The sequence below is a fragment of the Falco rusticolus genome, chromosome 20 (genome assembly GCF_015220075.1).
Source record: "Falco rusticolus isolate bFalRus1 chromosome 20, bFalRus1.pri, whole genome shotgun sequence".
Lineage (NCBI taxonomy): Eukaryota > Metazoa > Chordata > Aves > Falconiformes > Falconidae > Falco > Falco rusticolus.
In genome coordinates, this window is record NC_051206.1 from 2529016 (window position 1) to 2554107 (window position 25092).

The 25092-nt window shown below is 45.9% G+C and overlaps 1 protein-coding gene across 1 annotated transcript; it reads left to right on the plus strand.

Moving 5' to 3' along the window:
• Positions 1-7270: 7270 nt before the first annotated feature.
• ADRA1A (adrenoceptor alpha 1A) lies at positions 7271-23718 on the plus strand. The gene is made up of 2 exons (XM_037371730.1): positions 7271-8153; positions 23207-23718. Exons 1-2 carry the CDS (start codon positions 7271-7273, stop codon positions 23716-23718), a joined length of 1395 nt encoding a protein of 464 aa, XP_037227627.1.
• Positions 23719-25092: the final 1374 nt, after the last annotated feature.

Consider the following 25092-nt stretch of genomic DNA (forward strand, 5'->3'; position numbering starts at 1 on the left):
GAGCTGCTCCCGGGAAGACGCTGCCAAAAGTTCTCCCTGTTGCCATATTTCTTTTAAAGTTGCTGACTTCTGCCGTCACCAGCTCAGGCCCCTTCCATTCCCAGTGGATCTCAGACAAGATGCAGCGATAACTAATAGCAGGTAAACATATGCCTATGGAAAGACCGATACATCACCACCATCATCCATCCTTTCCCTAAACTATTTTCTCTAACGTCGTTAGCCAACAGCGGCTGCCTGGAGGTGGCAGCGGGTGACACGAGCTTTGCATTTCCAGTCCCAAAGCACAACAGGTTCCTTGTGGATGTAAGGCTCCATATCTCGAATGTAATTTATCATTATGCTCTGAGCTGCTTGGAAGATGGGTTGGATGGACAAAAGCTGCTGTTCGAGCACAGTGGGGAAGTGGAGGCTCAGCAGGGATGACAGAATTACATATAAAGTCACGTGGCAAAAGAAATCTAGCACGGCCGTGCAAGATGCCCGAAGCTTGGACAATCAGCCAACACAAGGGGACAAAAAAAGCTCAACAGTGACTTCCATCCCCACTGGAATAAGAGAATGTTTCTGAATAAAGACAGAGCCTCATCCCCGGGATTTTTCCAAGCCATGCTTCTCTATAGTAGTCAAGGAATTTGCCATACTGTGTGCTTTGGATAGAAAAGAAAGCTTGCAGGCCTGTAGTGAATGCTGAGGCACGAGACTAGAACTAAATCCAGCTCAGATCTGGGAGAGATAAAGCAGCACACTCTTTTTATTTTGGTCCCGGTGATGTTATAGGGATTGCAATCTGGACCTTCGCACACTGAGCAGGGTGAGCCGTGCTGGATGCAGAGCTCTGGCCCTACGGGGTGTTCTGCCCTGCCAGACAAAAGCTGGCAGGAGGAAGAGAGATGGAAGGAGATGCTTCGGGGAGAAAATCAACTCAGTAGCAGGAAGGCAGGTGTTTTCCAGCGTGCTGGATCTCATCGCCCCTCACGCGTGGGCAGGCAGCAGACAAAAACCTGAACAAAGCATTTAAACGAGACAGTCCAAGATCGGTATGGTTTAGACACAGCTTCAATCCTCCCGAACTATTTTACATATTAAAGATTAACATCAAGCTAAAGCAAAGTGGCATAAACTCTCACTAGAGAGAAGCAGCAGGAAGATCACGGGAAAGGATCCAGCTAGACACAGGAGGTGAACAAGAAGGAAGCAGGAGGGATGAGCAGGCTCTCATCTAGGGATAGATTTGTTTCAGCGGTAGGTAACGATCAATCTTCCCCAGGCGACAGAATAGGACCGTCCTCTGTATGTGGTTAGACTTTATCAGATCATCCAGGTAATAAATCAAACCAGGAAATTCTTCATGACTTACACAGAAATAAACACTTAACAGCTTCAGCATGTGATTAGGCAGCCTTCATACCTGCAGCTGTACACAAAATCCAGTGGCTCAAATCTTCACCTGCTGTGAATTAAGAAAGTACCCTTAGCTTTAATGACGCTCTCTTGATTTATGCAAAAGCATGGATCTTGTTTAACCAGCATTAGCCTATGCTTAAGTGATTTAGGAACACGGTGAAAGAGTCCCTGTGAATCCAAAGATAGAAAATTTTGGACACCTCTCGTACTTGGGCAGATCGCTATTGAAGAGAGTTTAAAATCAACAGGCAGATCCACCTTGTTTGAAAATTTCAGCCCTTTTTGCCCCACACTTTTTTCAACCCAACACTCTTTTTTAACCCACGGTTTGAAAGCTCACTTTGAATTTTCTCCAAACGACCTGAATAATTTTCATCTTTACTTCACTTATCCAGTAAACATAGATCTTTCCATCAGTATGCCACCCCTGAATTTAACCATCATTGTACTTGCAAATGAGGCTGTATGGGGAAAATAATTAATCAGTACTGAATGCATACTGCTCTCTTCCAAGGCTCAGACCACATGCAGCATCCTCCTCCAAGGTCCCCATTCTCAATGCAAAACGATTGTCTTCCATGTGTGAGCAGCTGCAGCCCAACAACAACTATGCTGGGTTGTTTGTGGGTGGTTTTTCCTTTTCTTTTCTTTTTAAATACTCAGAAGTTTGCAATCTTCAACTCAGCTGTGCTCTACGCTTCAGGCTGCCCAATCATAAGACAGAGAAATGAGTCTACTTCCAGCTTCAAGTTTAATAGACAACATTTAATATCTCTTGCCTTTGGGTGGGTTTTCTTTCTTACCCAAGCAGAATTACTAAACCCTGAGGGACGATTTCTCAAAGCAATGCTTTTCACTACTTTCTGAACAGGTAAATAACTAATCATGTCAAAGCCTAGAGCACCTTGGAGAAGTTATTCCACTCCTGGTCCCAGACACCGGTTGTCTGCGTGGTCTGGCACCGAGCTAAGCAGATTAACGATGGCACTTTATTAAACGGCATCGGACACACAAGCGATGGGACGCTGGGCCTTTTTATGACACACCTGTAACAAAAATACAACGCTGGCAGAAAGCCGGGATTTAAGGCTCTGATTTTTAAAAGGCTAGCAGATAAGAAAGGGCCAGAGGCTTAGAAACAGCCGAGCAGCTGACGTTGCCTGGAGCCCTCCCTTGGGGACCTTCTCATGCTAATGAGTAGAATTTACAACACACAAAGCATAGGATCTTTTTTGTGCCCAGTGCTACCTACACAGCAGATACAACCCCCGCTCCACAAAGCTTACAGTCAGAGTCAGTAACTGAGAGAAATGCATTGTTCCCTCTATTTCACAAGTAGGGAAGATACACTTTGAAATGGACTAGCCAAAGATGACCAGAGAAGGTTCCAGTAGAAACAAGGGCTGCGCCCAGGACTCCTGTCCCTTCCACTGCCTGAACCCCAAGAGCTGCCTTTCTCCATAGATCTTCCCTGTAGAAAACCACGTCAGATGAGACACTACAGGACATTTAATCCTCTCTCAATAAAGAATGCAAGTAAAACACTGACAGATCTTTGCCTAATCTGTTCCAGAAAACTTCCAGCGATGGATATTCATAACCTCTACAGGCAGTCTTTCGACTGTCTTCAGATGCGACATCTGGGATTGAAGACCCCTCCCCTTCCCCAGCTTCACAGGTCATGTTTTCTAGGCTTTTATCATTCTCACCACTTTCTCCTGAATTTTCTGTTTAGTCCAAAACTTTTTAAATTGGACACGTGCGACTCCAGCACATCTTGCCAGAGACAAGTACAAAGATTGCTTCATAAAACCTAGATGTTCTCCTGCCCCGTCCATCTTTATCCGATAACATCCTGTATTTTGTTCAGTGACCCTTCAGCCTTGGACTATTAGTGCTCTCTGGGTGTCGGGAATCTTCACTGCAATGCATTAATTTTTCTCTGAGGACTTTAAGGAAAAAAAAACTACTGTCTGGCACTTCCTTCTGCTTCCCTCCACTCCCGAAAGATGTCCTGTAACAAGGGTATTACTCATAGATGAGCCGATACTTTCAGTACAGTGTTAATGACTGAAGCTGTGAATATAAATTTATTTCCATTGTGCATTTAAGAGGTTGGAACAAGCCACCAGTATGGAGAGGTCATATGTACCAGTAGAAACAAAATCCCAGGCAGGGTTAATCTCTCTTCCCTTCCTCCAAGTCATTTAGACTCATTTTCCAATTGATCGATTGAAATAAAGTTGTCTTATCCCAAGACTGGCGTCTAGAATAGGTCTGCTGAATCATGGTCTTTAAGTGTCTTTAGTAACTCAAGATTTCCTTTACTCATTTCGACTTTGCTCCCTCCCAACATCCTCTGCCCTCGGGGAAGGACCACGGTACAGCCTGACACTCCAAGCAGCCTTCAAAAACAAGCCTTGCATCTACAGAGCAAGTAGTGCAGGTGCCAAGAAAGCCGTGGAGAAATGGAAGCTGAGCCATTAGAAATCACCTCCCATTCCTGCAGTTCACAAGGTCCTCAAGATTAGTTTGAGTTCTCATCTCTTCCACCCCCCTTGCAATTTCCTCTTGGGGGGTCTTTTGTTCAACATCAGCAACTGCAAATGCTACAGTAGCTGGAACTGCAATAAGGTCAGGATGACTATGCTTTCCCAAACTCTACACAAATTGCACATTTTGTGTTAGCTGCTTTTATATTTTTTCCCTTCTAGTAGCAATGGCTATCCAAGAAAGCAGAGTCTAGAGATGCTGGAACAGTGATGAGGGTTATCGAGAAGCCCAGTTCTGCACTCGATGCTCTCCTGGGGGAGCCTGAGCATCGCTTTTACATTTACCTCTGTTCATGCAACACATGAATCCAACAAGAAAACGTTCCCTCTCAAAGTTACTGCCTCAGAGCGGGTGGTGGAGAGACTGTTGTGCAAGAACAGGTACATAGCTCATCTGCTTCCCTGCGGCTGCAGGAATTGTTTTCCTTTGGCTGTAAAATCCCAGCCTGTGCTCTGCTTCCCTCCTTTTACTTCAGGACACCATTTTTGGGGGCACTTTTTTAAAAAAATGCAGTTTAAAAAGCCACAGAAAAAAATCAACCTCACCTCAACAGCACATTCTGCTCAAGGCAGATTAAAACCTAAACCCCCATGTCCATTTAGCTGTGCTGCCTGCCCTGGTACTGTGCCCCACCACACAGATTGCCTGGTCAGTGTGTCTGTCTTTCCTTCTTATTTTTTTCATGCTCGGTTTGCCTGGCAGGTAATTCTCTTTTTATATCACAAGAATTAGTTGTTAGCCTATAAAGAGGAGCTTGTCAGCTGGCTCCTGTTCTCTGATCTCTGCAGGAACAGGTAGCTTGCATGGGGGGGGAATAAATATTTTAAATACCACTTGTCATCAGATGAAGTGCTCTTTCTTTCTGAGCAATACGGGAATGGCAGGAGATTACGGTAATGGCAAGGATACTGCCTGCTACATCAGCCATCAGCAGAGCAGTAAAGTTACTGCTGCTCCTTGACAGTGTGGAGCTGAGCACTGCAACTGGGGGGAGATCCCTTGAGGGATGCTGGAGCCAAGCCCCTCACAAGCGTTGGGATACAGGGAATCAGTGCAACCGTGAGCCCTCAAAATATTGGTGGGGAAATAAAGGGAGAAAAGCGGTGGATTTTCAGGCACTGAGTCCCAACCCTGCACGAAGAGAGGAGTCTGCTGCGTTGTGCTGTGGATCTCCTTCCCAGATGCTCAGAGGAGCTGTGCTGCCTTCTAGAGACTGAAGAGGTGAGTGTGGGTTGGGGCAGGCACAGGAGTCTGGGGTCTGCTCTTCCCCCAACCATCCCTCTCCGCAAGCTGAGTATTATCTGGTCAGGTTTGAGCATGAATCTGTCGGTCCTTTCTGCTGCATCTCCTTGACTTACTGGGAAGTTTTGCTTCATGTGCTTAAAAAAAATCAAGTCTGATAATTTCTTAATTTTCTAGCCCACCATCAGCCCTATAGCAACCACAGTTATAATTGTTAGAGATGCTCGATGCTACAGTCGCTTTTCATAGATGTGCTTAGTAAAATCTGTCCTTTTCTTCAACTTGTTCCCTCTCACGGGAAAGAAACAAGAAGATCCCATTCCGTTTCACTGCACGGAAGGAGAATTCCCACAGTGCAACACCTTTTTGTCTCCCCTCCCCCATCCTCCCTGCTTGTGAACTGGGAATTTCAGGGGGTCAGAGTTCTAAATGCCTTTGCCTGCCAGAAAATTCAGGTTTGAGCTTCAGCTCTGTGGCAGTTGTTGCTGCTCAGTGTTTGCACACAGTTGCGATCCCAGGAACTTCTCTGAAAGACCTAAATATTGGGACGCTTACAGAGCCTTACCTTACCTCAGCTTTAACAGGGGTAGCCTTAGCGGTGGTTTTTCACACGTCTGATCAGTATTTTGGATGCAAATACTATACCCACACCTAGGGGCTGTGGGAGGCTTTTCAGCCCACACTCGGAGCGTTCCCCTTCGTGCCCCCCGTGCCCCAGTCCCCAGGCTCACCCTCACTTTTCCATCTGATGTACCTTTTCTCCATATTTAGTCAGCTAAAGCTGAGCTTGGCTTCCAGATACTCTGAAATGTTGTGTCACTCAGTAGGAAACTTGTTCCCTGCAACATCTTCTGCTTGGCAGGAATTGCTTTTCCCTATAGATTTCTAAAACGGGCAGTTTAGCTGGGCTAATGAGCATTTCAGTGGGTAAAGGAGTCACTTAATAAAGAAATCTTCAACTCAATTCTGGACTTCTAAACCTGCTTCTCAGTCTGTAGACCTGAATTGTGTCCCACAGGTTTCTCTCTCTCCTAGAACTGGTCTCTGCAGGTGAACTGCTAATTAGAATTGATTGCTATCCCTTAGAGGGGAACGGACCGCTGCTGGGGACGTGGTGAGAAAATTCAGGCACCAAAATCCACGCTGGTCTCTTAGCTGTTGTTAAACAATACTGGGCTGAAAAAGGTTGATTCCACTGGCTGAAACCAGCCTGAGGAAGGCTCCCTAAAATAGCCTCCCACTCTATTCTTATATGGGAACCGTAGCAGTAAGTGAGCGTTGCTTCTGGGAATCATATTGTTTGTGTCTTTGTCTCCTTCAGGGCGCTGATGATCTGCAAAAAGCACAAGAGCATGCATCCCTGATACAGCAAACTTCACTCTCCCCCTTCAGAGCAAGCCAGAAGCTGATGCAAATGAACCTTATTTTGCAGTCCAGGACCTCAAGTGACAACTGCTCCACAGCACGGACAAGCTTTGATGGACACTTCAGACCCTGAAGATGGGCAGTGGCAGGTATCTCAAACGACATTGCTGAGCAGGAAGAGCAGCAGCCATCTCCACCTAATCAGGTTTCCAAGCCAGAAGGTAATTAAAAGCATCAGTGATTTCCCTCTTGGGTCACTCTTAAATTTGAGGCCCTCTGGAATATTCATGTTACTTAAATATTGAATCTTCCCAAAGAGACAGAAATGATTTCAACCCGCAGTTCCAATATTTCTCATCACATAATCCTGGAAAGCAGGATAAATAGCCTCAGTTTTGTGTAGCCTCACTTCTGCACCCCAAGAAAAATGCAAAAGGAGCTAAATTTGACTTGGAAATGGTGGCTATTGACTGTGCTATCATGGTAAAAGCCTAGGCAGCAAGGCAGTTTTTCTAACATGCTTCTGGATCCTTCTCATTGTCCCTGGTGCTGCACTTCTAAGACGTTCTTAAAAACTCTTTTCCCCGGCAAAGCCAGGCAAATGTTGCCTGTGGGACCTTCCAAGAACTGATCTCATCACTCTTTCTACCTGAACAGGGGGTGAAGTACAACGGCCTCGCATGAACATTACCAGACACTCACCATGGCATTCCTCCCTGGAAACTCCTCCGACTGCTCCAACTGCACCCACTCTGTGGGGCCCGTGAACATTTCAAAGGCCATTCTACTAGGCGTTATACTAGGAGGGCTGATTGTTTTTGGGGTTTTGGGTAATATTCTGGTTATTCTCTCTGTAGCCTGCCACAGGCATCTTCAGAGTGTTACCCACTACTATATAATTAACCTGGCCGTAGCTGACCTCCTCTTGACTTCCACTGTCCTGCCCTTCTCAGCTACTATGGAGATTTTGGGCTACTGGGTCTTTGGGAGAATCTTCTGCAACATCTGGGCAGCTGTTGACGTCCTTTGCTGCACTGCTTCCATTATGAGCCTCTGTATCATCTCGATAGACCGATACATCGGGGTGAGCTACCCGCTGAGATACCCAAGTATAGTGACAGAGAAGAGGGGCCTCCTGGCGCTGCTGTGCGTTTGGGCACTGTCTCTGGTGATATCCATAGGACCTCTTTTTGGCTGGAAGGAACCAGCCCCAGAAGACGAGACCATCTGCCAAATCACCGAGGAGCCTGGCTACGTGTTGTTCTCTGCTCTCGGCTCCTTCTACCTCCCCCTGACTATTATCTTGGTGATGTATTGCCGAGTGTACGTCGTGGCCAAAAGGGAAAACAAAGGTCTGACTTCTGGTCTGAAGACAGAGAGATCCCGTTCTGAAGCAGTGACCCTACGGATCCATCGCAAAAATGCTCCCGAGGCCAGCAGATCGGCATCCAACCCCAAGAGCAAGCATCATTTCTCCGTGCGGCTCCTCAAGTTCTCCAGGGAAAAGAAAGCTGCCAAGACCCTGGGAATAGTTGTGGGATGCTTCGTTCTCTGCTGGCTTCCGTTTTTTGTAGTGATGCCTCTCGGTAAGTAAAGCAAAACCCTCTACCTTTTACAGCAGCTTCCCCACAGGGAGGGCTGTGTTTGCGCCCGTGTAGGATAATGCCCATCAGAAAAGCTCTGAGGGAATAATTTTCTATTGCAAAGCTGTCAAAATCAAAATATTCACCATTACAAAGCAGTGAACCTAAAAAATGAGAGTCTATAATGAAACAAAACATCGCCGGTGATGAGACACAAAATTATGAAAGTATCAGAAAGGATTTAGCACTTTTTTTTGGTTTTCCCATATAGAAAATACTCTTTCAGAACTAGGACTTATTTCTGACCAGCTCTGCTCTAAGAACAATAAGATGTGTTGTTTATGTCTGTTGGCAGCCAGTTCTTCAGGTGATATAAATATGTAAAAGGTCAAGATAAAAACATGTAAAAGGTCAAGACAGATAGAAATATGGAAAAGGTGAAAATAAAAATATGGAAAAGGTCAAGATGATAAAAACGTATTCAAGGTCCAAGTAGGCATTCACAGACCTGGGGCTAGACCCTCCTGGAGCGCTCAGCACCTAAATACTTCCCACTATAAGGAAAAAAAAAAAAATCAGCTTCCTATCAGGAAACTCACACTATGATGTGCCATACTCCAAATGAAAAGGATGTATTTTTTAATTTACCGTATGAGCAGTCAGAAGACAGCAGTGAGGACCCTTCAAACTAATTTTATACTTCTCTGGCTTGCATCTATTGTGGAAACCCACTGAGCCCACTGGCCAAACACTGGCTTCAACCATCACGCTGAATATGAATATTTATTCACCAGTTGTAATTCTGAAGGGGAGGAAAGTCAGGGATTTGTTCTGCTTTGCTATCACTGAAATATAAAGAAGTAATTAGAATTTTAATTAAACCTTGCTCAGACACCTTTGATGCAATTTTAGGATTTAAAAGCAGAATACTAATTTCATACCTATATCTGAGCGTGACGTATGCGGCACATCACGCTGAAGTTTGCTCTGCAGAAGCTGTACTGTTTGGTTTTGAAACATGGAACTTTAAATCTGTGATTTGCTCATTTCAGTAGCTTTTCTTACGGAAAGGGCTTCTGCTGTGCAGGAAAAGCAAAGTGAGGTTGCATGGAAGTTTTAGCTAGTAACAGAACAATGTGTGCAATGAAGAAAAATTAAAAACAGCCTTACCTAAGCATGGGAATATAAATTTGGGGATTTTATTTTAAAAAAACCAACTTATAAAAAGCTCTTCTTTTTTCAATTAAGCTCTACTGGATTTACCAAGATGACCAGATGGCTTCACAAAATCCTGTTGCTAATGTTGTCATGTGAAAACCCCCAAAACACACAATCGTCTCTTGTCGGTCAGTGCTAGGAAGTGCTGGAGTAAGGGATGTGTAGATGTTTCGTAAGGAGGAGCCCTGAAAGGCCTGGCTCGTGTTGGCCAGGATGTCAGCACGTTGGAATGCTGGTTGCCAAGATGTCTGAAACATACCCAAAAAGGGTTTGCAAGAACGCACTAAACACACTTTTCATCTGCAAACGTGGTTGCCCACACAGAGCTGCTGTTAATTAATTTGCTTTGGATTTAAGACATTTTCTGGACTCAAGAGTGGCTTTGCATCTTCCTTTGATCCCTTATAAGGGAGCTTTCTTGAGGTTCGTTTCCCTATCTTTGTGGGGTTACTAGGTTATTTTTAAAGCATATAATAAGTACTTCAAAACCTATTTGCAACTTTTATTTAGAGACAAAAAGCTATTAAACAGACAAGTGGCACAAAAAAGTATTGAGAAAAGAAAATACCAAGGAAACACAGGCTGTTCCACCCTGACCCAGAGATGCCTGCATATGGCACTCTACACCACGCAAACCACTTTCCTACAGGTAGTAACCCCGTTCAGATCTGTTCCCTGCCGACAGGGGAAGGTAGGCATAGAGAGGCAAAGTGATCCGGCTAGGATCACACACTGTGTGATCTAGGATCACACACCGGATTGGCGGCAGAGGTCAGTTTTCAGGTGTGCAGAACACCCCGTTGCTGGAACCATTGGCAGCCGTGGAGTTCAGTGCACAGCTGGCTGGGCAACGGGAAATTTGTTGTGCAGAAAAGCAGCTCTGCAGCTTCGTGGCCATGGGACAGACCTATAAATGGCCCCATGAGACATTCTTAAATTACGCAACACAAACCACTTCAGACAACTGGCAGGTGCTTATCACTCTTATGCAGAAGTTCCCAAAACATAAGTTTATTTTACTGTGGTCTACATCATCTTCAAGATCCTCACATCTATTAACATCAACTCTACCAGCCCAGAACCGCTCTAAAACAAGAAACACCAGGCATGCTTAAGTGTATAATGAATGGGGGTAGAAACGTTTGAGGTGTATGGCAAGAGTGACAGAAGGATATCTCGAGGGGTTAAAGGCATGAGAGCCATATCGGCAGATCTGCCAAAACTAACTGGGAGAAACAATTTGAGTATCCCTGCCATAAGACAATATCTTAATTAAAATTGGTGTGTAAGGGTGCCAGTTGCAATTTTTAATGTCTTTCTTACCTTCTTGGATGCTTCATTGCAGACAAAGGGTCTGTGCAAAGGCTTTCAGTCCAGTCCTCCAGTACACCTTCTTCTCACTTGGCCTTGATGTTGATGGAGTAAGCCAAGGAACAATTATCCTGTTGCATGAAAATAAATGAGGTTAAGACTTGTTTTTTTCTCTGCATGCTGGAGCATAAGCCCACCCTTCACAAAACTTCTGTAACATAAAGGTGTCAAAACAGCTGATGTCCCCGGGAAGAAGTAAGGTTTTCATTTCTGCATGCCCTTTCTCTCCCTCTTTAAGCCGAACAGTGGATCTGTCCCTAGTCTCACAGTTTTCCTGTAAGAACTTCTTTGAACCTAACACGTCTCCACAAATTGTTTTAAAAACTATTGTCCCAACTAGATCTGCTGTCTTTGTATTCCCCTAATTAAATCTCAGCTCCTCTCCAGACATGTAGCTTTCCCAGTGCAACGAGAGGCCCTTTTCCATGGTAGTTTAGGGAACACTTTAGGCTGACCAAAATGCAGGGTAAGAGCCAGCGACAGCACCTAAGCAGGAGTTTATTTAAGAGCCAGCAAGAACTGTGAGGACCTTTGCCTATGCCCACCAGCCTCTGTGTGACATTTGCTCTTAGCCAGCTCAAGCGCTGTCTCTGCTCCACAGCAGAAGTCTGACGGTATGAAATGTTCTTTTATTCTGCAGACCTTCCTTCGACTCGCTAGTACCCCAAAAAGCTGCAAAACCCTTGCTGAAACACGTTTACTAGGCAACTCCTTCACAAATGCCTCTGCAAGGAGCAATCGTGCCCAACGCCATCAGCCTGCAGAGCGAGCCTGGTGTCCGCGCACACCTGCGGCTGCCTGCAATTGCTTTGCAAACAGATTTTCAGCTACGTCCACCAGTCTTGCCTCATTCCACACTAGGCATCCGCTTTTCCATAGAAGTATACAAGGGGTATATTCAAGAGAAGGAAATGTTAGTTTCTGGATATACTTGCCTCCTTAAGCACTTGTTTAGTCCAGGTTTGCACCAAGCAGGCTACAAGAGCATCCCACCCCACCCAAGTAATCTATTATTATTCAGCCCTTCAGAGAAGACACCTGAAAAGGATGTTTCCCTGCTCACTTTAGAGCTATTGCTCTCACATATCATCTACACCTGTTGCATCACTTCCTTAGTCTCATTTCTCTTCTGCATCACTCAATCACCATATTCCCAACTGCTAGCCACTTACGAGTGGCTCGAGCATCCCCATGTAACATCCCCTCACATTAATTTACGTGGCAAGAACAGCTATAAAAGCTTTTTAGTGCTGACCTTCACACTTGGTTACTGCACCTTTGGCTCCTTTCTCAAAACTTAAGTACACTAAAGCACTCCAAATAGCTAGGAGCACGAGCCAGGTGGCACGAGCAGGCAATTGTGCCCTATGCGCTCCTTTACATGAACAAGAATACACTGCTTTACTGAAGGGAATTAAGGCCTATGATCTAACTAGGAGGACTAGCAGGTGAAAGAGCTGCATTTTTGTTTTCTACATTAGCCAGAACCTTCTTATCACCAAGGGTGGGTTTTGTTCCCCCGAGTGAGCTATAAAGTGAAATCCTGCTTCTCCTCCCAAAGTTCTTTAAGGTCTCAGGGCGAAAAAAAACCCCAACCTCCTTTAAAATCTCAAGGCAAAAAACCCCACCCAATCTTTAAAATCTCAGGGCAAAAAAAACCCCAAAAAACCCAACTTAATTAAAATCTCAGGGAAAAAAACCCCAACTTTAAAATCTCAGGAGAAAAAAAAAAGCCCACACCTTCTTTAAAAATCTCAGGGGAAAAAGAAAAACCAACCTTCTTTAAAAGCTCAGGGGAAAAAGAAAAACCAACCTTCTTTAAAAGCTCAGGGGAAAACAAAATTCTTTGGGATTTTGGGGCAAAAAAAATACTTTGTTACAATCTTGGGGCAAAAAAACCCCTGCACTAAAATAAGCAACATTGCTTTTCCAATTGGAACAACCATATTCTCTGAGGGACCAGCAAAGAGGGGCTACACAAAGCTGAACTAGAAACCCAAGTACAGGGTCCTGGGAGGACTTGAACAGGGCTGCTCCAGGAGGGAGGGCAGCCCAGGAACAGGGGGGGACAACAGGAGATGCAGGACCTGTGTGTGTCCCCCCAAAAAACACACCCTCACGCTACCTGAGCTGCAGCAGGTAGAGCAGGCACCTGGACCAGGTTGTGCTGACATTCCAGTAATCACCAGACACTAAACAACAAAACACAGCAAGGAAAGAACAAGCCTGAGCTTGTCTACATCCCTCAAAGAGGACACAGGAAAAAAGCCTGAGCTTATATGCAGCTCCTGAGCCCCTGGGCAGAGGGTTTGTGGGTACCAGCCACAGATGAGGCTCATCTGGACAATTAAGGCTTGTTGGGCGCTGGCCCTCTGCAACAACCATTTGCCACACGGCATGTTTCTTTCATTTCTGGTGTGTTGTTTTCCTCTTCCAGTTGCTAGAAAGGGCTATAGGCAGGTGGACAGATATAGTAAGAAATACTCCAGGCTAGAAGAGTTCAGAGATTCGGTGCAAGCCCCAGGTGATGGCACCAGTTTTCAAGGTGACGTTGGGGGTGAGGTTACAACTGACAGAGCAGACCTCTCCTGTAACTGGGAGGCACGGGTTGCTCTGGGAATTTTTCAGGTTTCGCCTTAGAAACATAGGTGACAGTGCTTACAGGTCATTTTGAGGTGAAACATGCACAGAACTGATGGAGAAAAGAAAAAAGGTTTGGGGATTACAAAAATGGTCCCAAGTTTGATGGATGGTTCATCTCAACAAACCCTCAGAAGCAAACAAACCCACAGAGCTTTGCCCATTGCCCACTTTCTGTGGCAAGCTAGCTTAAATCTGGTTGTAGATGTTGCTTTCAAAAGCAGAAAAAAAGAAAAAAGGGAAAGTCTGATCCAGGATATCACAGGGAAAAAAATTCAGATTACTAAATTGGGCGAGAGAGAGGAAGGCTTTTAGCATTTGACAGTCGCTCTCATGATGGAGAGAGCAGAAAAGAGGATACACTGGAAGGTATTTATATTTGTAGTAGAGCAGCAAACCAGTCTTGTGAACTGACACAAACACTGTCATGGGAATCCTCTAATCCTGTCTATGTGTCCGGCTGCAGCTAGTTTCTAATTACTATTTAGTGGTAGTTGTTTGACTAGAGTCAAAATGAATGACTCTCTACTTTCACTAGAGGTAAACCAGAAAAATGCCTTTTTCTGTCTCTGCCATGGATGCAATGTGTCAGGAGGTCACGGGGGAAGGAGTAGGAACATGCACCAACACGTAGAGGTTGGTGGATTTATCCCTCTGTTCCCCAGTGAGGTTTGCAGTTGCTGTCTGTATCATCACTTGCGATATCTTTTAATAAGGTGGCTGATGTACCTATAGCACCTTGGGCTCCAGAGGCACGAGTTCATACCCAGTCCAGTCAGCCGTAAATGGGAAACTTATCCTGGGAAGTCAGAGCTGGCCAGACAAGACAGAAACATCAGACACAGGAATTCATTTACCTCGGTCACGACTGACCTGTCCCCCTCCGCGTTGCAATGCCAGGACAACACAAAGCTCCCGCTTTGCCTGTTAAGGTGAAGCTCCCCCAGGACCTGGCTCATTTTTGGTACCGGTGAAACACCTATCAGATACAGCTTTACGGCCTCTTGGCCTTTTCACGATCGTCTGAGCCTTGATTCAATGTGTTCTGCTGACAGAACACGCTCAGAGCAGCTCCCACAGCTTCTGGACAAGGCACCCTGCGTCCTGCCCACGCGCTGTCAAAGTAACTGGCTTCGGACCATGTTCCTTTGTCATCGTGAGCCAGAACATGACAGAGGCAGGTCAGGGAAGAAAAGCTAGGGTGTCTGCTTCACCCCGTCTTATCACAGCAGGAGTTCAAATAACTGCTACTGTCTTGAAGTTCATACCCTGCAATTCACGCCTTTCCCTTCCTGCTGCCTCCTGCAGACAGCGGCGTTTTAATGAGCAAAAATTGGGAACAGCGTCTCAGAGTAACACAGGCTCCAACTGGTGTGAGATTCTGAAAGCAGGTTAAATACAGGGTTTAGCGTCTTTTGGGGGGGCACAGAAAGGCAGTGCTTGTGATTCATCCGTCCCCCGTAGCTTAAGCAGCGGTGTAATGGGAGCAGCCACGGTGTGAGCGGCAGCAGGGCGCTGGGAGCCCTCAGCTGCGCGTTAACCAGGTGCTGAACAAACCGCCGCTTTCTGCAGAATTGAGACAATTTTGATGATATCGAAGCGATGCGTAGTGTTGTCTTATCCCGTGAAGGCAGGGTTAAAGAGAAGGTGTTTACATGATGGAAGGGTAAAGGAGTCTGTTGATGAGGAAAGTACGGAAGAGAAAGCAAAAGTTTCCTGGGAAGCTGTGCAGAATAGCACCAGCCTTGCAGGGAATCGCTGTCCTGGCATTCCCCCATGCAGAAGGGAAATAGCTTCACTCCTTTTAATGAATCACCTCTTTTCTCCTTTAGAACTGGATGGATGGTCTAGTAAATATAAGTGATATTAGTAAATATAAGCACAGGATCCTCCTGTCCCTGCTACCCCTTTACTTGGAGGGCAGAGAATAAGGCAAGCAGCCTGCACCCTGCCTTCGACATTGTCACGGCTGGGATGTCCAGGTATTCAGAGAAACAAGGATCTGAATCCCCCTTCTTTTCGTTGTTGAGCTGATAATAATACAATGTAATAAAATAAAATGAATAAAACCTCTGACAACATAACCCTCAACAAAGTTTTCACTTCTGAAAATGCTGAACTCCGGCCGTGAAGGAAATATTCAGAGCTAGATTCCCCACATCAGCATTTCACTACGTTCTCACAGTGACAAAGAGAAAAAAAAAAAAAAGAAATAAAAGGAAAAAAAGACCAAAACTGAATAAAGCCTCAGCTCATTCTCTGGACCGCAGGTCAGGGAGAAGAAGGATGTCTGCACTCCTTGAGTCAGGGAGCACGTGTGTGTGTGTTAAGCCATTGAATGGGGAGAAAATAAGCCATGAAGATAAATAGCCAAGGTATTTCCTTGGCAAATTTGGGGTTGGGGGGGGGGGGTGCATTGGGGTTTTTGTGTTAATCGCAAGGGGTATTTTCCATAAACTCAGCTAGACTGAAGCCAAAGGCAAAGATCTTGCTGACATCCCCGTGGCTAACATTTCTCCACCGTTACCGAGTCCCGAAACGTTGTGTCCCACTGACTCATAGCCCAGCAAAGCAGCGGAAGGGATTGGCGATATTAATAGCCTTTTACACTGAAAACAAGAGAAAGAAAGTAGAGGCAGTTGTGCTACATTTCGTGACTCACTTCTATGGCTCTCCTGCCCGCACAACCTGTCAGGGGTTTGTCCTTGTCTCCAAGACGTTCCTGCTTTACGTTCCTGCTTTGTGTAGTCACCGCTTGCAAGTCCCTGGAGTAAATGAGCCAAGAATGTAACTTTTCACTCGCTCTCAAATGTCGTGATGCAATTTAGGATTTAGTGACTGAAAGGCGGTATGAGTGATGCTCCCACCCCACCCAGCAAATGTCAGGATTTATCTTCATTTTGGGTACGTGAGGGAGAGATGCTCAGCTTTTGCTGAAGATCACTCCTGTATTGCTAACCCCAAGGATTCCAAAATCATGACCGTCAACTGCAGAGTGACGAACTTGTGAGCCAGGCTGAGACAGACACATCTTTTCAAACTATTCCCCGAACCACCCGCGTGAGATTTTTTTCTAATTTTTAAAGGAAAGCTAAGATTTTGGTTTAAGTGCCTGACTCTGAGAGCGAGGGCTTCGGGACAGATATCAAATATCTTAAAAATGTGAGCAACAAGATCCAGAATCATTCCACTGCAGTAACAGCATGGGAGCTGGAATTTCAATGACAACGAAACTGATTTGTAAAACAATGTGATTATTTCAGTTTACAAGGGTAACAAAACCTCAGTTTACCTTCCCATGGTTTTTTATCAGCTTTCTAAATCTGCAGCTGCCCACAGTGAATCTGGAAATAGTTGCTTGCTGAGACGTTTGCTCTTTGCCAGAAATATCATCCATCCTAAGTGGTTACAATACGAAACAGAGCATAAACTAGGACTGAAAAAACCCAAATCACCAGAGCACCGTCCCCAGAGTGACCCACTCCTGTTGCCTGTCCTTTCCACCTCCCACCTGTGTCCAGGCACCTGCACCCTCCTCCTCCTCGCTTCAAGCAGCAAACTCAGGCCCTTGTGAAGAAAAACAAACTCTCACTCGGGGATATCTAGGCACAAAGTCACCCTCATTTCCCCCCTGGAATCCTGAAAACTGCAATATTCCAGGCCCTGGGACAGGCACAGCTGTAAATGTGATGCCAGCTTTTACCCTCCCTCTTGTCTGTGAACCGCTGGTCTGCATTTGTTGCGTTAATTAGATTGTACAGAACCCAGAAGCATTTCCTCCTGGTCAAGGATTCTCTGATCCCCTTTTTTTTTTCATTCCCACAGAAAATACTTCCCATAAGGGAGCAGCAGGGTGAGACGTGCTGGGACAGCATATACGTACCAGCGCAGCTGTCGCATGGCTGCGGCAATACATGTGTATATATCTATATATTTTCCAGAGGGTGGTTTGTGTTTTGACCCGAAATGCAGTATAGAATGCCATTCTTATGGAATAAAGTTCAGTGCTAACTGAGCTTGGGAACGCAGGCTGTAAGGCATTTATCCATGTTTGCGGAGCAGATTGTCTCGTGAGAGTTCGAGGGTGCCCCTGGTACAGAGTTCATCTGTGTGGGGACATCACTTCTCCTCTGTGCTTCATCCCTGCATCCTTCAGGAAATTGCTTTGGAATAGCTGCTGCCCTCTAGCTTGACCCCTTTAGGGCAGATCCCAGGACCTGAGTTTTAAGCTTTGCCTCCCTGTAAACCAAACCACTGATCCTGTTCCCAGGTTGCTGTGAGCACAGAGGCGTATTTCCTACACGTCAGAGGCGAGAGATGCCAGGATTTTTGTTTGACTCCTGCACACAGTTAAGAACGGGTACTTCTCCTGATGCCCTCAGCCACTTTAAGCCCTGGTAACATGATGCTAACAAACACTTTGGTTTTCTGCTCACAAGGCATCACAGGCACTGCTGGTGTCTTCTGAGCGGAGCCTGCAGCTGCTGACATCTAGGTACTGCAGGCAGCTACTCACTGCAAGCTCTGAATGCACGGGCATGATGCTCTGCAGGTTGTTGCTGCTCCCTCATCGCATATGGGTGCAGCCCCAGCATCACCCATGCACCCCCGTGGTCACTGCCTGCCTGCCTTCTCCTCTGCTCCGACTCAAGCATCGCATTGGTGCCATCCAAAATAAAAGGGGGGGGAAAAGCAGCAAAGCTAAACTGAGCTGTGAGATCTAGCAGCAGAGATGGGTTTTAACCCACCGAGGCTCTATGGGTCACAAAAATGGATGGGATCTTACTCCCACGGTGCTGAGAGAGACGATGCAGAGTAAACAACACAAGCTTCTGTAGTCTGGCAGCTTCTAAATCCCTCTGCTGTCCATCAGTGAAACAGCGCACAACATCAGTACCGGGTTTTAAACAACCTATAATCAAGCAGCTCTGTAACTTCTGACAAGTGACAAAGTCAAATTACATCTTTGTGACTGAATTGGCGCTTACTCACCGGGAGGTAGATGGAAAACTTCTCGCTCAGATCTGAAGAAACTTTGAGATGACAAACAGGGAAATAAATGGTGGAAGGAAGGGAATGCAATCCTGACGTTTTCAGGGGTGAATGATGAAATACTTACTGGCAAAGGATCTCAGGAGGCTAGGGGCACACTTCATTTTATTTAATTTTCATATCACAAGCAATTGAATTGTGCTACTGGCACTTGAGAGTCCTCAACCTTTTGAAAACAAAGCAGGAATTCAAGCATCATTTAGTTAATCCACAATCCAAAGGCATTCAGAGATCTGTTGAGGTTTTCTTTCCTGTTCCTCCAGCACAGACTGCAGGGATGCAAGGTGAAGCCTCTAAACTGTTACCAGTTTTGCCACTATTTACCATTTTATTCCTGCCAGTGTAGCGGGGAAGACACTGAGGCTTGTGAATAGGATGCAGAATCAGTTTTAAGAAAGAAAACTTTTCACTTCTCGACTGCTGCTCGCTCCCCAGCTCTGTTGAGGATCCCTGGATGGCACCACTCCACTCATCTACGATCACACCCAGCTGAGAGCGAGAGAATTGGAAAAGCTTGCTCTGGAGAATTAGGTGCTCTAATAATTCTGTTTTCTCAGCCATGGCTCCTAGTAGGCAAGTGTCCAAGCTGCCACTAATTGGCAGCCGCCGAGTCGTTAAGGGTTGGATGGGCACGGGCTCTGAGCGGCTCGCCCTGGTCCCACCTGGCTTCTCTGTGCCACCTCGCTACTCCGTGGGAAACAGTCTTCTACTGTACACCTTGAAGAAGAGAGAATTCACCATTCCGGTGTTTCCTCTCATGGTTAATTACAATTATTTTTTAAAAAATAACCCGCAAAGCCTATGTTTTATTGCTACTCTGAACCTATCTGCCTTGGCCTGCCAGGCAGTGCCCATTGCCATGCCTCAGCGCGCAGAACAGAGCCCTTCATCACCGGGCTGAGCAGCACGGTTTGAGAACAACTCCGCTTGCTACCGCATACATCACCCGCTGATACTAATCAGGACAGCAACATCGCTGAATATTAAAGGCCTGGAAGGAAAGAATGCATCCCTAGCATTCTGTGGGGAGCAACACTATTTCCCAAGGACTTGGAGAATACGGTATTTTTTCCCCTTTTGCCAGATCCTCAGGTGGACAACGGGAAAGATCAGGGCAGGTTCCTGTAGGTCCAGGGGTAACCAGGTGTCTGCAGTAGAAGGGCAAGTTGCTTTCCATGGCCCTCTGGAACAGGACATCACACTTCTACAGCGGCACTAAGCAAATGCTGAGATGTCAATAGTTCCTCACGGCAGTCCTGAGGCGTACAGAAGGATTTTGCTCATCAGACAGAGAGAAATGTGGATTTGTCCCCTCCACAACAATCCAGTGGCTCAAGGTTTAGAGCTGCTGACCGTGATTACGTTGCTCTGGAAGTTGAACAAGCCAGCGGTGTGTGTAAGAGGGTCCAAATTATTTCCACGCTGATTTTACATCTAGCTCCGTTACATATTGTGTGACAGATATTGGTAGTCCATTGACTACCAGCTCCAGCCTCAGCCCTACCGACCGTATTTCTCACTATTGACCCATGTTTCATTCACAGGACAACACACAGGGATAATGAAGCCTGGAGACGGAGCTTTATTCGATCCAAACTGATGAAACATCACTGCCTGGCCCAACCAAATGGATGGCAGAGCAAGGGGACGGTCCTACAGCCCAAGTTGTGCCCCCCACGGGACAGGCAGCGTTAAAGACAGCGTGCGATGGGGTGTGCAGACGGCAAATCTGAGCGCTGTTCAAGCTGCTGCGCTCTCTTTTCACTGCATGCTGTTCCAGGGCAACAAGTCTCCACACTGATGAACCAAAAAAGGTTACATTAATAAATTAGCATGCAGATCCCCACCCCAAAAAAAGAGCAGGAGGCAAACTCTGACACTGGCTATTTTCTATTTTTAACCGGCTTTGGCAAGGCACTAGCATTCCATTTAGAGTGAGCCAGAAGTTGCAGCAAACAGGAATTGTTATTGTTTACCCATTTTTACACTCAGCCTCACACAGCCGATTCCCCAAACTGAGATTTGTTTCACCTTTTGTCTTAACACAAAATGGGAAAGCGGTAGATGTGCGGCAATTAAATGAGGAACTAAAGAAAAAATTGAGCATGATTTGGGCATTTAGAAGCCTTTCAGTTTTTTGTTTTTTTCATCTGCCAAAGACCTCAGCCAGAAAGTTCTTTGAGAACGTTGTTTAGTTGTTTTCCACTAAAGGAAAGCAGCATTAATTTGCTGAGAAAAATTCTAGGTCATGGATATGCCTGCTCGCTCACGCTTCGCTGCAAAACAGCATTTGCTTTCTTTAGCACGACATTTTTGGTCTTAAAAACAGGTTGATATTGAAACAGATAGTGCAACCGCTGTACCTAGCTAGCTGGGAGCAACACAGAGGCAATGACGGAGGCGGTGAGGCTCGTGCTTGATGCCCGGGTTGTAACTGGGGTTGGAATCAGAGGTTCAGCTGCTCCAGCACCCGCAGCGAGCTCCTGTGGCATGTTCTGCATCGCCAGCGGCTGTTCTGCCTCAGCCTGGCTGCTGCTCCACCATACACCTGGTGGCCTGGGTCTTTGGGGACCTCTCCCCAGCCAGAGAGAACTGAAAGGCTTCTCACCCTGCCACATCCACCTCTCCCCTGGCAGCGGGGTGTCCTCTGGGGCCACGAGCCCCAGAGGAGTAGGAGCTGGTGTCACGGCCAGGGGACATCGCTTCGCCTTTCACAGCAGAGACCATGTTCGGCAGAACGAGCACGTCATTAATCACGCTGCACTGTTTGTGTCTCTGGTCCAGGCAAAATTTTGATACGTTCTCACACAGGCAAAAACACCCTGAGAATTCCTCTCGGGCTTTTGCCACTTGAAAGCCTTTGCTGCACTTGCCGTATCTTTGTTTGACAAAGATGGGAAGAAAAAGATTCCAACCAAAGTTCACCAGCTCCCCGAATGCAATGACACCCTCTGACTGCAATAGCAAATCAGAAAATTAGATTTTCCTAAGTCAGAGGAGGTCCAACACACAGATCGATCCCTGTAAAGCTTAGGAGCTGCTTACAGAGAGTTAAACTGCAGAGGATGACAAACGCATCGATGCCTAAAACTTCCACAGTATTTCTTTCAACAGGCACATGCTTAAGATTTTTCCGGGGGGAAGCAGGAAGACAAGCATTTGTCAGTGCTAAAAGTCCTGTTTAATATAAACTTGATGATAAAGCCCAAAACCAGCCAATTATGTTTTCTGGGAAATCATTTTTCCTCCTGTGCCCAAGCTAATCACTGACATGGGTAGGATAGAACCACTTTTTTGTTTGTTTCTTTGGTTTTTTCTCTGCTTTTAAAGGAGGCAAGGAACAGCCTTTCAACATATGGCAAATATCTTTCTCTTTCGCTGGTTCTAAATTCATTTTGCAAAACTGGTCTTAGAAATGCTGTTATCACTTATTCCCACCCCAGCATCACACGGTTTAGTTTTCTGCTTCATTCACATTCAGACAATATTGGTTTTATTTCTAAGCAAAGAGAAATACCAAAGAAGAGAATTTCAGGATCTTGTTACAACGGCCACTTTCCAGTGCCATTCAAGAAAAGCAACAAATTTTTAAACAATTCTCCATAAACAGCGGTTTGATATCTTAAAGATGTCTCTGTAGTTGTATAATAACACCTCTCCACGGGTAAATCTCTTACGCATTTACTGACATCCCATTCAAATAATTTAAAAGTTTGAAACTTGCTTATCCAAGCAGTAAGGAGATCAAGCTGCAGTTAAACAAAAGCACAAAGGTTTGCCATTAGGAAAAACATTCCCAAGATTTTAAATCAGCAGATAACTTACAATGAAATCCTACTTCACCATATACCCGCATCTATTTTTTTTAAGTTGTATTAGTAATGCCATTTAATTTTCAATTCACACGGTCACTTGCAGTCAACTGCTGTTGTGCCAAGGCGGTGAGGACTAATGAATGCACAGTTTATGGCTCTGTCACCAATATGCTAACTAAGCTTTGTCAAAAGTTTTCAACTTTTCTGAGTGTTATCCTGCCTTCTATACAATAAAAATCCCCGTAGCACTTTTCTTATTACGAAGCCATCAAAGCTCTTGCTCTTTGAATCATCCCTGGGAGGTAACCTTGCAAGTATCAGTGTATATCTATCATCGAGGGCTGCCCATGAAACAATTTCCAGTGTTCACTGATGCAAAATGGAACCTTTCCTTTAACTTATCTGAATTTTAGATGCATTCTATGAGACAGGAAACTGTGGATAGTTAGATTTCCTAAAAGCTTCAAGGGAAAATGGATACCCAATACTTTATTATTTTTAAATTTTAGCTGGAATGCAAAATGAGGAATCAACTCAGCAATCCTGTTTTTCACTCCCTCTGACTTCTGAAATGGTGTGATTTTCTTGCCATTTGAAACCCCTTTTGATGACCTCCTAGATAGGACTGTTAGTTGGTTAACTCATCTTGAATTAGAAATCCCGGAGGAAGCAATTTTCCGCTCTTGATACCAGTCCTCCTGCTTTCCTTTCTGGCTGTACATGGGAATACAACACTTGTATAATAAAGTAGATGTCTTGAATTGATTTCTGATAAAACATCCACGTAGTTGTATGACACCATGTATTCTGAAGACTTGTTCCTGCAGGAGTTGGGCTCTGAGTCGTAAATTTTCAGCGACAGAACAGAATCTTATTTGTTTTTTTCCAGTGTTTAAGTTTCTTTGGTTACCTGCAATTTCTCACTGCCTCTGCCTTAACACTGTGTATTTTCCATTTTAGGTTCTTTCTTTCCTGCAATCAAACCCCCGGACACACTTTTTAAAATAACATTTTGGCTTGGATATTTAAACAGCTGCATCAATCCCATCATCTATCCATGCTCAAGTCAAGAGTTTAAGAAAGCGTTCCAGAACGTCCTGAGAGCACAGTGCCTCCCAAGGAAGCAAGGAACAAAGAAGCAATCCCCAAGTTTCAACCTCAACCATCCCCCTAGCCAAAGCATGGAGAGTGGCAAAGGTGTGGTCCGTATCCCTGTCGGCTCAGGGGAAACCTTCTATAAAATTTCCAAATCAGACGGGGTCTGCGAATGGAAGATCTTCTCCGCTGTGCAAAGCGTGCCTGCAAAAACCGCGGTTGCTAAAGACTGTACTGTGGCCAAAGCAAAAAGTAAAGGTTTCCTCCAGGAATGCTGCTGTGCAGGCACCTCAGGGAACCTCGTCCATGAAAACTGTAAAGTGCCAACCATCAAGATACACACCATCTCCCTCAACGAAAGCGGGGAGGACGTCTAAAGGTCTGGCCGTGCCCAGCAGCGTCGGCTGGCAAACTCGTGGCTCCGCTAATGGGCTGTTGCTCTTTTTTGTGGGGAAGTAGAAGCAGGTGATACAACAGTTGAAAGGATCCAGGTGAAACAAACAGCATTGCGTAAAGCAGGGCCAGACCTTTGGAGGAGCGGTGTCTCCCAGTGCCGGTAGCCTGAACAAAGCCCCTTAAAGACAGCGAATGGCTCCAGCGGGTGGTGAGCCCGACAGTATTCCCAGAGACCGGCCGCTGCAAGTCATTTGCCTGACAATTAAAGGGTTTTTTTTCCACTGTATTCCCCCGTTTCAAAGTTCCTACTGCTCTGATTTAGGTGCAACGGGGGAGAAAGAGCAAACTACAAAGACCCCATGCTGATTCCAGCCCGGATACCTGCAGACAGCCCCACATGTAAAGCCTTTTGTGCTTCAGTGTTCCCCTCCCCGCCCCCCCCCCCCCCCCCCCCCCCCGAAAAAGCTAAATCTCAATGCAACAGCCGGGAGAGCTGAGGCTGGGAGGCTCAGGTCTTGGGACAGTGTTTACAGATCTCGGCTTATTTTTTGGTAAGGACCGTGGACGAGAATGTTTTCCTACCACGTCTTGCCTCTTTTGTTCACGTCCAGGTCCTGGCTTGGTGAGGTCCTGGCTGAAGAGAACAGGCAGCTTTTTGGATCTGCATCTTCAGCTGGGCAGGCTCACCGGTCCTCACGGCTGGGCTGCACCGGGTGGGGAACTGGTCCTCTAATGCCACCAAGGCAGCTTGTCCTCCACCCGCCTGGAAAGGCAGTTGCTTCAGCTCAGAGGGCACAGTGAAACCACTCTCTTGGCTCTTGCCCTGCTTGGAGTCGCTCTCAGCTTCCCTTTGTGCTGTGGATTTCAGTAAAGCCCCTCGCCCAGGGAAACCTGACCCAAGTGGCCAGCCAGCCTCAGGGTCCAGCCAGAGCTTTTCTTTTTTGTGCCACCACCCTCCCACATCTCCAATCCACACCAAATGAAAGGTTGCATGCGTCCTAGGTTTGTTTGGAAGGTCTCTGCGCTTTGATGCGAGTCTAATAAAATTCAAAACTAGGTAAGTCATCATCAAATAAGGCTCAAAGGGGTCACTTTCACTCATCCGTTCCTTTTCCTCGTTCTGAGGCCAGCAGGGACCTGCTTAAAGACTCAAGAATTCCTTGCTCAGGTGCTCGCTAGTCAGATCAGTGCCACGGTCACTGGCAAAGCTGCAGACATTTTGCTCTCTCCCTGCCCCGTGTTATGCTACATTCCTCTTCTGACTCCTTCAGTACCAAGTGCTTTCAGCTTTCTGTGAGATCCCGGGTACCCTGGAGTCAGGAACTTTACCCTTGTTCTAAGCAGTGGGAGTTAAG